General features: G+C 43.3%; 1 protein-coding gene across 2 annotated transcripts in view; it reads right to left on the bottom strand.

Annotated features, from left to right (window-relative positions):
• Positions 1-11,857, bottom strand: part of GNPTAB (N-acetylglucosamine-1-phosphate transferase subunits alpha and beta) — a 78,157-nt gene extending 66,300 nt beyond the window's left edge. The window contains exon 1 of one of the 2 annotated variants that reach the window (XM_057486463.1): positions 11,312-11,857. In XM_057486463.1, the coding sequence (XP_057342446.1) occupies positions 11,312-11,842 (531 nt within the window). In that variant the 5' untranslated portion in view covers positions 11,843-11,857. Of the gene's footprint in view, positions 1-11,244 lie in introns of both variants that reach the window. The other variant, XM_036891163.2, reaches the window with a different exon arrangement.
• Positions 11,858-13,786: the final 1,929 nt, after the last annotated feature.

The following is a 13,786-nucleotide window of genomic DNA, read 5'->3' as shown; positions in this document are numbered from 1 at the left end:
ATATTAAATTATCAACTTGACTGGGCCACAGAGTCTCCAGATACTTCACCAAACATTACTTTGGGTGTGTTTCCAGATGAAATTAACATTTGACTCCTAGACTGAGTAAAGCAGCCTATATCCCTCCTAAGTGGATTGGGTTTCATCCCATCAGTTGAAGGTCTAAACGTGACAGAAAGGCTGAGTAAGAATTTCCTCTGACCTGACTACCTTGAGCTGAAACATCAGTTTTTTTCCTGCCTTCAGACTGAAACATCAGCTCTTCCTCAGTCTCGAGCCTGTTAACCTTCGGACTGGAACTACCCCATCAGTTTTCTGGTTGTCAGGCCTCTGGACTCAAATGAGAACTACACCACTGGCTCTCCCAGGTCTCTGGCCTTGCTAAATGCAGATCTTGGAGACTTCTCAGTCTCCAGAATTGTGCAAGCCAGTTCCATACAATAAATTTATTTCTATACACACATATATTGGTTCTGTTTATCTGAAGAACCCTGATTTAATTATACATGTCTATCAACTAATATCAACTCTACCTATATACTTGCTATTGAGGTTGAATTTAGAAACTGATCACTGCAGGTGACCTTTGGATATGTAGGCACTGGGAAAAAATACCTCTGCACTCAACTTCTTGATGCCAGGCTCCATTCTAGGGGCTGAGGATACAGTGGTGAATAAGACAGAAACGCTGCTCCAATAGAGCCTGCATTTTGGTGAGAGAGACATTAAATCTATACATACACACACATTTTCCAACTGAGTATTAGCATACTTAAACATCTGATGCATATCAGATACTATTTTTAAAAAGATTTAGAAGAGAGGGAAGGAATATAGTAAGGAATAACCTGGTGAAAGGTGGCTTAGGGTGGGTGGTGGGGAAAGTGCTACTGAACTGGGCTGTTAATGAACTGGGATGGAAGGAGCATGTCACATGATGTTCCACGGGAAGGTTGATGTGACAGAGAGTGCAAAGGTCCTGAGGCAGAAATAAACTGAATGTGTTCAAGGGAAAAAACGATGCACCAGTTCTGAACCTAAACCCTCAGGAAAGTTTGCAAGTATCCACCTGATTTTTTGTGCCTTTACTATTTCCTTGAGATAAGCATGTCCAGGCTGGCCCACAGGTCCCAAGAGGATGAAAGAAATGTGGAGCAAAGCGAACTGAGTCCACCAACCCAGATGAGCCAACTCCCAGCTGACCTGCACATCCCAGAGAATCACTGTAAACCAGACATTGAAAACTTTTTCTGTAAAGGGCCAAACAGTAAACATCTTAGGCTTTTCAGGCCATTTAGGTTTCTCAATTCTGCTGTTGGAATGACAGATCAGCCATAGACAAGTAAATGAATTGATATGGCTATGTTCCAATAAAACTTTATTTATGAACACCAGTATTTGCAATTCATATAATTTTCATGTTAGGAAAGATTACCCTTCTGTTAGTGTGTCAAAACCACTTAAAAATGTAAAATCCACTCTTAAATTGTGGGCCATACAAAAATACATGTAGTTTGCTGCCCCTGTTTTAAGCCAGCAAATTTTGAGGTAGTTTGCTACAGAGCATTTTTGTAGAAATAGTTACATGATGCACAGTGGATACACGATACACCCTGCTCAAAGAGGTGGGCAGACTTGGCGCATTTAGGATCTTACATACAGACTATTTGAAGGAGTCTGCATTTTCTACTGTGTAACTGAGCATGATGCAATCTGATTCACATTTTTAAAAACATACCCTGGTTGCAGTGTGGAAAATGGATTGTAATAGAACAAGAGTGGTGAAAGGTAAGGGTGGTTTATATTTGTTTCTGCACAACAGAAATGCCTTGCATTTCTCATTAAACATTTGGAACAGAGATTCTCAGACTTCTTGGTCTCAGAACCCCTTTATACTCTTAAAAAATCAAAATTTAAGACCCCAGTTTTTTTTAAATGTGAATTATGTTTATTGATATTCACCATATTAAAATTAACACTGAGGAAATTTAAAAATATTTGTTCATTTAAAAGGAAACAAACCCATTAAAGTTAACATAAGTATTTTTATGAAAAAAATAACTATTTTCCCAGAGAAAATTTGGTGAGAAGAATAGCATTGTTTTTAATCCTCGCAAATTTCTTCAACGTCTGGTTTAGTAGGAGAACTGGAATATCTGTCTGTTCTGCTTCCAGTCTGTTGCAATGTCACATGTCCTGAAGGCCTCTGGAAAACTCCTCTGTCTCCGTCGTATGAGAATGAGAGTAAAAACGTAACAATGCCTTAGTATTATAAAAATAGTTTTGACCTTAAGGAGCCAGAAAGGGACCCCAGACTATACTTTGAAAACTGCTGGGTTAGGGTAAGAGCTTACTTTTAAATGCTAGAGTCTCAATGGCTTTGAAATACTTTGATATAAGTTATTCTACTTTACATTCTATTAAGTAATGACAAATTTCAAATAAAGAAATTTGCCCAAGGTCAAGCAGTAATCAGCAAAAGATAATGCCAGTTTCAAAAAGCAAAGACACCCTTTTTTCAAGGCCTTTGTACAATGATAAAAATCAATTCAAAGCCCACTAATTCTGAAACACTGTATTCAACATGGTATTTTCACCTTAATTTCTACTGCACCCCACAGTCTCCTGTTACCAGTTCTCTGGCACCTGCAATTGTCTTCAACACCAGCTCCAGAGCAACTGGTCTCTCAATATAGATCTGATTCATCACTCTCTTGCTTAAAATCTCTCCCCTCAACCTTGCAGCTTAAAATCATATGAATGGTCCCCATTTTCTTTAGGATGAATCCAACTCCTTAGCACCACTCAATAGGCATGTCCTGAATAAGCCACTGCCTGCCTCTCCAGCTTTAATCCCTGGTATGTGGCAGCCCTTCGGAGCTAGTTTTGGTCCCACAGGGTGACAGTGCTTCTCATACCCAGAACCTGTATACCTATGGCAACTTTTACCTATGACCCCCCTTTAAGAGGAGGGTCAGGGTGGGGCTCCCCTTTATTCCCTCAGCCATCTCCTTCAAGATCAAGCTCAGATGTTACTCTGTCTGAGAAAACTTGCCGTGACACCCATGTCTAGCTCTTCAACTTAATTTATCATAATGCAGCTAAATTTGTCTATTTGTCAATCTCCCTGTGTGGAGAGTGAGTTCAAGAGCAGAAAGAAACTGAACCATCTTAGTGTCTCTGGTAAGCAGGAGAGTACCTGGACCACAGTAAACCCCTCTACATAGCTCTGCTGAATGAAGACTTCTGGAAATGTGGTAAAGAAGCTTCATCCAATTTGGAATTAATCAGAGACAGAAATGAAATTAATGGAATGGGGTAATGGGGGGAAAAGGTAGATCAAAGGAGAAAGAGAAACTAAAAACTAAGAGAAGAAACCATTTAGGAAGCAATTTTAAATCAGTTTTCAGTCTGATTGTAGGATGCATTTGGCTCTCCTTGCACAAGTGTAACTTAGTCTGTAACATTTTTGAAAGATCACTTTTCTTCCTGCTTAATTTAGCACAAGCATGAATCACACACAGGCTGACTAATCACCTGGTAAAGACACTGCATGTGGATCACAAGACTACAACAATCCATCTAAAGGACAGTAAGAACTTAAAAATATATATGGTGAATATATATAACACCATAGCAGGACCTGTTACCTTCTAGAAGGAACTAGAATAACATACATTATTTAAAGTGCAGCAAGTATTAAATTAATAACACGCTTGCTTTCTCTGCCTTCATATCAACCATAACAAAGTACACTCAGGTAAAGAAACTGAACTTTCCGGCTGTCTAATGAAAGGTTACTATACTCTTCGTGGTGACCTTGGCCATCAGCCCAGAAGGAAAGTCTCCTGCAGGTGTCTTCATGGCCAAGGGAAGGACAGTCCTGGGACAGGACGTGTGGCATTTTGGCATTTACTGACATGTGCCAGGCACTGTGCAAGGTGCCTTATATAACTTAGGCATCTCATTTAAACCACCTTTCTTCACTAGGCGCAATCACAATCAGTGAGCAAAAGTAAACATTAATAAGTATCCATTCAACAAATAAGTATTCACTGCACACCTATTGTTGGGGTCTGGGAGAGCCAAAATGAATTCTACTATCTTGCTCTCTTTGGTCAAGACATCAGCAGAGTGTCTGGCACACAATGCAACATAAAGCCCAGTTGATTTTGCCTCCCAAATCTCTCAAATCTGTCCACTTTTCTTAATATGCTCTTCCACCAGCCTACTCCAAGGCTCCCAAGGGCCCCGCAGCCATTCTTGCTCCCTTCAATACAGGGTTCCCCACCCAGGGCACTGTTGATGTGTAAAGTACTGAAACCTTCATTGCGGGGCTGACCTGTACGCTGCAGGATGTTCTGTCTCCAGCTAAAAGCCAGCAGCACCCTCAGCCCCAGCTGCGACAACCCAAAATGTCTCCAGACATTGCCAAATGCCTCTGAGGAGCAAAATCGCCCCCAGCTGACAACCAGGGGCCTAGAGCAGACTTGCCCTCCTCTGTCCTCTGCTCAGTAATTCTGACCCTTCCAAATTGAACTCCTGACCCAGCCTCCCCTGACCCAGCCACCAGGCAAGACTGGTTCTCATTGCTGGTCTCTTCCATAACACTCTCTCCATCTTTGTAGCATTTCTCACAACTGTAATTAGGTGGCATTTAATGTCTGACTGCACAACCACAAGAGAAGCTTGTCTGCAGGAACCTGTTTTGTTCACTTCTCTATATGCCCAGGGGCCTGACACAGTGCTCAAATAAAAACTTACTGATTCCTGTGCTCTGCTGGGGTGCAGGGATTCTAGGACAAGAAAGATACAATGTCTCTGTATTCAGGATGTTGAGTACAGAAATGACAAGTTTCACCTCCTGGACAAGCTCAATTAACCGGTACCTGCATCGAGAAGTTACACACATAGAAATGAAAGTTTCTTCTGAGGCATCAAGTACCGGATACCACAAGTGAAGTGTTAGACCAAGATGAAAAGTTTCCAGAAGGAGGCAGCTGAAAACTCATTCAAATCATGGTACACAGGTCCAGAGGAGGGTTTCTGGAAGCTGCTGGCATTCTGTGAATTCTGCTTCACCTCATTAAGGGGAGGGGTGGAAATCGCTTTCCCTTCACCTCAAGCCCAGGCAAAGGGCTCAATGGAATCGCCAAGAGAGCCCACTAACGGTCGATGCAACTGGGTGGGTGCCACATCTGTCTCACACCTGAGAAATACGGGGCTGGCGGGCTAACTGCTCTGAGGCCAAGGGAGAGGTTGCTGCTCTGCTGGAATCAGCCCACACTTCCCCGCCTTCAGCTGACGGGGTTCAGGCTATGCAACCCCAAATATGGCACCTTGGTATATTGAATATTTCAAGCTGAAGGAATCTGAGAAAGAGAAAGTGCAGGAAGGATTTTCTGACCTTCCCCTAAAGCAGGTCGTAAGACCCTCTGTGAGAGGCGCCCTCTCCATACCTGGAGGGAAGGAGTATCTTCATCACCCAAGACAAAGCGCAGCCAAAAGGAATCTGAATGCACAAGTCTTGGGCTTCCCCAGCTTACTATGCTCAGCCTATACCCTCTTCTGTTCTACACCATTTCTCCCACAACTCCCCACTCTTCATCAAGCCTACCATAAAAATACCCAGGTTTAACTGCTTCTTTAAGTCTTCATTTCCTCGAGGAGGAAATTTCCTTATGAATTCCGTATCAGTAAAGCAATCATTGAATGAATGGGTATGCTTTTCTGTCGTTTATCTGTCTTTTGTTATAGTGGCCGTAGCTGAGAACTTACTTAGAAGAGTAGAGGAAAAGTATCTTTCCTCTCCTAAAGATACAAGGATGGGGTCTCCTGCGCACCAGATGCGGGCCACGCACAAGAGACCGGCAGACGGTCATCTTCGATCATGTTCTCATACAACATGCTGAATTTAATTAACAAAATCAGTATTTAGCCCTCAGTACCAAAAATGCAACTATCAAATCACCATATTAACTTAAAGATTGTATAATGAATTACTACTGAAAGATTTATGAAGGCACATGAGCTGTGGTTAACTAAACTCTGTATTAAATACCTACCTAAGAATACAAGTTGAACACAGAGTAATTAACAAGATATTAAAAACAGAAACAACTCTTTTTTATATCTTTTAGAAGATAAAGGGCTAACAGCTATCAGAGTCACAATGTCAACATTAAGGCCAAGGAAAGGAAATGGGTTTTGACTCAAGCCGGTGTCTGTGACATCTGTTGCTCTGGCACTGCTCTTGCTAACAACCTGGTGACTTCCCTCTGGAGAACTCTCACTTCAAATGGTTGAGATGAGAGTGGCGGCTCCCCCACAGCCCTGGTTCTGGGAATAATCCAGGTGGTGAATGAGGGTGTAGCAAGGGCACTCATTCCTTGGATAGCCAAGTCACCCTGGGTCTAGCTGGCACTAAAGAGAAGTCCTGTTTTTGCTGTAGTTACTCAACTGGTAGACAAGAAGCTGGAGTTGCTGGCAGCAATCTTTATTCCCACATGGGGAGAGGGGCCTAAGAAGGAAACCAACAAAGCTGAAGAACAGGGACAGAAGGAGACTTCTGATGACATCATCTGAATGCCTTGATCCAACCCTGCCAGAAGTTTCACCTTTATACTTTTCAATGACACAAGTAAAAAAATTACCTTTTTTCTTAAGCCAGGTCTAAGTTGGGATTCTGTCACAACTAAATGCTGCTAACAGCAGTGGCAATTTTAAACCACTAATAATTTTTTTTTAAATGCTCCTGCCTCCTTGTAAAAGTCTGAACTTCCTCTAAGATGTTTCACACTTAATTTTCTTCCCTCCCTCTGATTTTTCTAAGCAATTATTGTATACCAACCCAGACACTCAATTACTTAATTCCTCCGGAAATAAGCTTGGAAATGAGCTTGAAGGAAATGTTAGTTAAGATCACTCCAATTCATTCATCCATCAATCCCTCCATCAAGTATTTATTAGGCACCAACTGAATACCAAGCACTTTCCAGGTGCTAGGAATACATCAGGGAATAAGACAAGGTCCCTGCTCGGACAGTTAGCTGGGCTGTGTATCTCTCCCAAGCCCCCCACAAGAAAGAGACCACTTAAGAAGGCTCTGCAGCCACTGACATTTTCTCTGTAGCACAAACCCCACTGTACTGTCCTTAGTTCATACTTCTTATGTGACGTACCCAACAAATGTATATTCACAGAACATTAAAACTAAAACGCGGGTGTTAGAATTCTAGTCTAGAAACTTTAAAACATTATTTTTAACAATGAAAGCTTTCCCCACCGTCAAAAGAAATGTATGCAAAACAGATAATAATGGCTGCCCCAAACCAGGAGGCAGCTGGGAATAACACAGTTGGGGAACCGCTGAGATTCACAGTTTGTGGTGGAGCTGAAACCAGGCTGTCTCCTGTGTCCCAGGACAGGCCCCTTTCACTTCCCCTATTTGTTGTCTTTGGCAGAGAACAAGCTCAAAATACATCTGTTTAGGGAGTGAACTAATCAAATAAAAACAAGATAACTAATTTCTTTCCTGAAATGAGGCACTATGGGAATCTGACCACCAGGGCTAAACACAGCTTGAGCTGGACCTAGTTTGTGATCTTCCTTTCACGGAACAATACTGTACTAATCCGAAATGGCAGAAGGCAGACAAGCAAAAGGGAGCAGGAAGGCCAGGGGAAGGTTACTACCCAGTGTCAGCAGATTCTGTCTGAACCTATCTGACTTCCTTGTGGAAGCCGATTTTTGGATATTTGTTTCCATACTTAGCGCATGTGAGGAAGTCAGATATTTTAAACACACAAAAGCCACACACACACACACACACAAATACACACATACACACCTAGCAGAAATTCCCAATCCTGAAGGCCAAAGAGCTCTCAACACTGAGTATCTATCTCTTTGTACCTCATTTGGCAGCAAAGCTTGGCCAGATGAGAATTCCTTTGGTGGCAAAACCTGACCTAAAATAACTTGAAGTTATTTATAGTCTATTTTCCTCACCGAGTATGAACAGTCATGTTTCACTGTAAAAGATACTAATGTTTATAAGATAGTTCAGCTGAAATTTCAGATGAGATTGTAGATTTGCAAATAAACGATTCTGCTAAGTAATGATGGCACCGAAATAATAAATTTTTACCTCAAAAGCATGTTTTAAAATCTATACAATGTCAACTAACAGAGGCCAAACATTTAAATTTAGAAGCTTCTGAGCTAAAAAGTATCCTAGGAGCACAGTAATATAGTGCCTTCCTTTGTAGATGAGAAAACTGAGGCTCCCTGAGGCCACATGACTTGCCCAAGCCAACGAGTTTACAACAGACAAGCTCCTCCTTGCTGCCCTCACCCCACAGCATATACTTCAGGGGTCACTGGTCCCCATCCTGAGGCCCTCCCTGTGATTTGGATCCAGCTCTATTTTTGTTAGATCAGAGTTCCCAAGGGTTCTCCAAGAAGTACTTGGCTCAACTGAAGGTGAAAATGAAAAAATATCTTAATTCCTTCCTCCCTCAATTACACGTTTCTTTCTCTAAAGGTGGATGAGCTGTACAAACGGCTTATCAAAATTTAGCAGCCAATGCCACTCAGAAGGGGAGAAAAGATAATGAATTCACATTTAACAATGGTCTTCTTAGTCCTTTAATCCACTACAGTTAGTGAAATTAACAAGTCGGTAACATTAACTGTATGATGAGAGTATTCTATTTCAAGGGTTTATTTCAAAATAAGGACTAAGGGCATAAAACAGCTGATGATGAATATTAGCAGCTGTAGTTACTACCAGTTAGTAAGATTCTGTTATGTACCAGGAACTGTGAAGGGTGCTTTACATACGGATCTTTTTTCATCCTTACCATCAACCCTACAAGGTATTCTTGCCTCCATTTTAAAAATAAGGAAGCTGATGTTCAAAGAAATTAAGTATCCTTTCCAAGATCATACAAGGAATAGCCTGCGCTGTCTGAGAGACCATAAAGATATGTGCTTTAAGGGTACAGCTCTGGAGCCACATACTGCCTTGGTCTGATGCCCAGCTCTGCATGAACTAACTGAATTCCCTTGTGCAAATGCCTCCATTTCATCACCCATAAAATGGGTATAATAGTAGTACCCATCTCACAGGGAGGATGTTGTGAGGATTAAATGAGTTAATATATGTAAAGCAGTTAAGAGAGTGGCATCCAGTAAGCACTATGTCATTAGCTATAATCATGATCATTAATACTGGCACCCCCAGCATTCAGACCCAAGTCTATCCTAATCCTACAGCTTCTTTTTTCCACTGAGCTGTAGAAATTAACTACAGGCAATATATTAATAGTATTAAACCGGTTGTCTCCACCTCCCATGGCACCTGCTGACATTCTTTACCTCTTATTTCTTTTATCTTTTCCAAAGTTTAAGATCTGTGGCCATTTCAAGGCTGACAAATGTCTTTCTTTTGGTAAATAAATGATTAGCTATGGAATATACAAAATGAAAAATTCTAACAACTGATGCCTTTCAGTCACCTTCACACTGCAGGGGTGTTAATAAATAGCTAACTTAAAACTACTCAGGGCCAAAAGAAATCTTCTATCAGCAATAAGACATTTAACTATACATAGATATATTCACTATATTAAGTTGCAACACATGAAACAAAGACAGAATAGCAGGTGGTATAGTATTAGGCACATATTCCACACTTACAATTCTGGGCACTGTCTCACCCTTCCTTAAAATTTGTTTTATTAGCCCCTAGAACAGGAACTACTAAAAGTGTACAATTGGAAATCATGCCATATAATTCATTCATTCACTAAACAAATATTTAGACTGCATACTATGGCAGTACCTGGTACCAGGGTTGGGGCAGAGTTTCAGTAGTTAGCACTCTCTCTTGTGGAGTTTACAATCCACAAGAGGGTACAAACTTCAAGCAAATGTATACTGCAGCATTTCTAGAAACCACTGTTAATTACAAAACCTTCTGCAGCCTCTTACCAAAAAAAAAAAAATGGGGGAGAGAGAAAATTTAAGACGGAATTTCTAACAATGTGAAAATATAACTTTTCTCCCAGTTGCTACAGACACTTAACTTTTTAAAGTTGTGTTCTCTAAAATCACACAGGAGGTGTACTCTTCGGTTCTGACCTATGCAGTGTCTCTACACTTCTTTATGATAAAGAATACTGCATTAGACTGTCAATAATGACATAACTACCCCACCTAAACCAAGAGGTTGTTTCATTCAAGAAAATGTTGAAACTATATATCCAGAGGGGAACAAAATCTATTAAACCTGGGTGTTTCCACCTCTCAAACCTGTTGCTTGGACTTCCTAAAGAGTTTACAATCTAACTGAACTACTTTATTGCACATTAACTATAAACAGATCGAGAAAGGCCTGGTTTGTGTGATCTAGAGTCAAAATTACTAGTAGATCCCATAACCCAAGGGCTTGTGCTGGATCCCAAAAGGTCAGGTGCTGGAATCCAGGTTAGTCAGGTGTCCTGGTCATGTGAAGGGGTCCTAGCCTCAGCTGACCTCGGGATAAAGAAAAGCGTGTGGAGTTGCGAAGAACCCTCCCAACATCGGTGTGTGCACATCTACCAGCAGATCCTCTTCGGGCTCATGATGTACAGTTGTCTCAAATAGGAGCGAAAGTGCAAAAAAAAACAAAAAATCACCCTTCACACGCAAGTCCTTTAAACTTGAGGACAGTACACCCTTCCCACTGCAACTTCACGTGCAAAGAAACACGCCTCTTGGACAGTTTTGAGATCCGGAAGAAACGGGATTAAGACGATAACATGCCTTTGTCTACGGTGGAAAGATTAGTAGAAGGGTGACCTGGAGGAGAAACGCTGTAGGAAGGGCAGGGAGTGCGAATTTAGAAGAATTTGGTAATGCGAAAAAGACAAAAACGCTGGGTCCCAGGAAGGGTCTTCGTGGAGAGGGACAAGGCCTGAAGGAGAAAGTCAAACTTGTGGGCCCCAAGAAAGAACCCGGAGGAAAGGCAATCGGGAGAGCGAGCACCTCTCCCCCCAGACCACCGGGAGGGTGGGATCTCGACAGATACTGAAACGCAGCCCGGGGCTGAGTTCTCGCAGCTCCGGGGGAAAGGCAGACGCTGGGACCTGCCCCGAGCTGCAGGGAAGATGCGGCGCGCCTGGGCTCGGAAGACGCGGCAGGGGCGCCGCGGGGCCGTGCGGGTTCCAGCTGCCGGGCCGGGGCTCCGCGCATACTCACCTCTCCGAACTGGAAGGCGGACACGATGGTGACCACGACGCCCACGAAACAGACGTAGAGCCCATACCTGTGGGACAGGCAGGTATAGGTCTGCCTCTGTAAGAGCTTGAGCAGCATCACCCCGGCCGCCGCCGCGGCACGTCCCGAGCAGCCAGAGCCGCCGTCGCCGCCGCCTCAACGAGCCGCCATTCAGCAGCCCCGGCCCGGCGCCCGAGCTCAGGTCACAACCTCCTGCCGCCACGCATTGTCGCTCTGGGAACCGACGGCCGCTCGGCTCTGCACCGCGGCCGCCGCTTCCGGGAGCCGGAGCCCACGCCCTCCACGCGGCGGAGGCGGACCCGCGGCCCGGGAGGCGGCAGGCGCCGCCAGGGTCGGGCCCGGAGAGACGCGGCAGCAGCCGGACCGCCAGCGCCACCTGCAGGGCGGAGGGGCGGAGGGCCGGCGCGCGCCCTCCCGTCTGCGCCTGCGCGGCGAACTCTCCGGGCGGAGGTGGCTGGGACCCGCCCCGCAAGGACACCGCCCCGCAGACGGCGCTGTAATGCCTTGATTGTTCTTGTGCACAAACCCCTTTCTGTATTGACAGTAATTGGGAAATCATGATTTTTTACTGCACTAAGAGGAGCTGCTGTATAGTTCCTTTTGTTTGAAAGAGGAAACCTTTGGGCTAAATGTGCCCAAACTGAAATTCTTAAGTGTGTGGTTCGTGTCCGGTGCCTCGCAGCGCTTGGGGCCGGGTTTTCAAAAATGAACTAGACCTGGCCACTGGTCCCACAGTCTAGTCGAGGAGATGAACACACCCCACTAAATACAAAAAAGTTACGATAGAAGTTGTGCGATGTACAGGAAGGGAGCCAACGCAGAGGTGGTCAGTTAATTCTACTCTGGCACCACGTCATTCCTAGGAAGGCATCCCGTGGCGCCACTTATTTTAGAAAGATTTTTTTTCTCTCCCAATATACCCAGGTTATTACGATTTTTTTTTTTTGCCCTAATCACTCTGAGAAACAACACACTTAACCAATATTCCCATCATTCACATAATTTTAGAGTTCCCCTCAGAGCCAGCTTCAGGGAGAACTCAAAATACGTAATCAACTGGAGTCCAGATGGAATGAACAGACTTGCAAAAAGGATTGCCTTCGCTCCAATCCAAATTAAGCTGTTTACGCTTCTCAGCCCTTCTTTAGGAGACGCTGATTTTATGGGAGTGGTACAGTGTTTGCCACACGGGCCACATTTCCTCATGGCAACAATCAGCCTTGGCTAAGCAGGGACTGCCTGCCCCTTAGTAGGGGCTCATGCTCACCGTGGTCCCCACCACTATTCATCTCCTTTTCATAACCTCAGGGTCAGCTGACATTCATCATAATGCTTTTGCACTCTTATGTATTTTACAGGTGAGAAATATTTGCACACACACCTGTAGAAAAAACAGTAAATGGAAGACAAGAGGGCCACGTGATTCAAGTACAAAGGGGAGAGGGTTTTGTGCATGCGTGGAAATAAAGATATTCTTATGTGTATATGTGATGGCCCTCCTGAGTCACCCAGTTACATTACCTGCCTCAGTGTTATTGCTGGCCTGGTATTTGAGTGTGTGACGTTCAAATTAAAGCATCAGCCAGGCTGTTGACTAACAGTTTGAAATTTGTTGAGATTAAAACCAAAGCAAAAATGATTAGGCAAGATTTATTCTTTCTTCCCCCCATCTCTAAAGTACATTGTTCCAAAATAGCAAGATTCACAGACTCCAAGAAGGGACTAGCGGTTACCAAAAGGGAGGGCTGGGGGATGGAGAAGGGGATTAAGGAGTATTATGATTATTGCACATGGTGTGTGTGGGGTCACAGGGAAGACAGTATAGCACAGAGAATACAAGTAGGGACACTGTGGCATCTTACTACACTGACGGACAGTGACTACAATGGTGTATGGGGGGGCACAATAATGGGGTGAATGTAGTAACCACATTGTTTTTTCATGTGAAGTCTTCATAAGAGTGTATATCAATAATATCTTAATAAAAATAAAAATAAAGTGCCTTACCAACAGCATTCTTCAATGAACTGGAACAAATAGTTTTAAAATTCATATGGAACCACAAAACACCTCAAATAGCCAAAGCAATCCTGAGAAGGAAGAATAAAGTGGGGGGGATCTCACTTCCCAACTTCAAGCTCTACTACAAAGCCACAGCAATCAAGACAATTTGGTACTGGCACAAGAACAGAGCCACAGATCAGTGGAACAAAACAGAGAGTCCAGATGTTAACCCAAACATATATGGTCAATTAATATACGATACAGGAGCCATGTACATACAATGAGGAAATGACAGCCTCTTCAACAGCTGGTGTTAGCAAAACTGGACAGCTACATGTAAGATAATGAAACTGGATCATTGTCTAACCCTATACACAAAAGTAAATTTGAAATAGATCAAAGACTTGAATGTAAGTCATGAAACCATAAAACTCTTAGAAAAAAACATAGGCAAAAATCTCTAGGACATAAACATGAGCAACTTCTTCATGAACATATC

The sequence above is a fragment of the Manis pentadactyla genome, chromosome 10 (assembly GCF_030020395.1).
Source record: "Manis pentadactyla isolate mManPen7 chromosome 10, mManPen7.hap1, whole genome shotgun sequence".
In the NCBI taxonomy this organism is placed as follows: domain Eukaryota; kingdom Metazoa; phylum Chordata; class Mammalia; order Pholidota; family Manidae; genus Manis; species Manis pentadactyla.
Note: the sequence above shows the minus strand (reverse complement) of the source record. Positions and strands in the feature narration are given on the sequence as shown.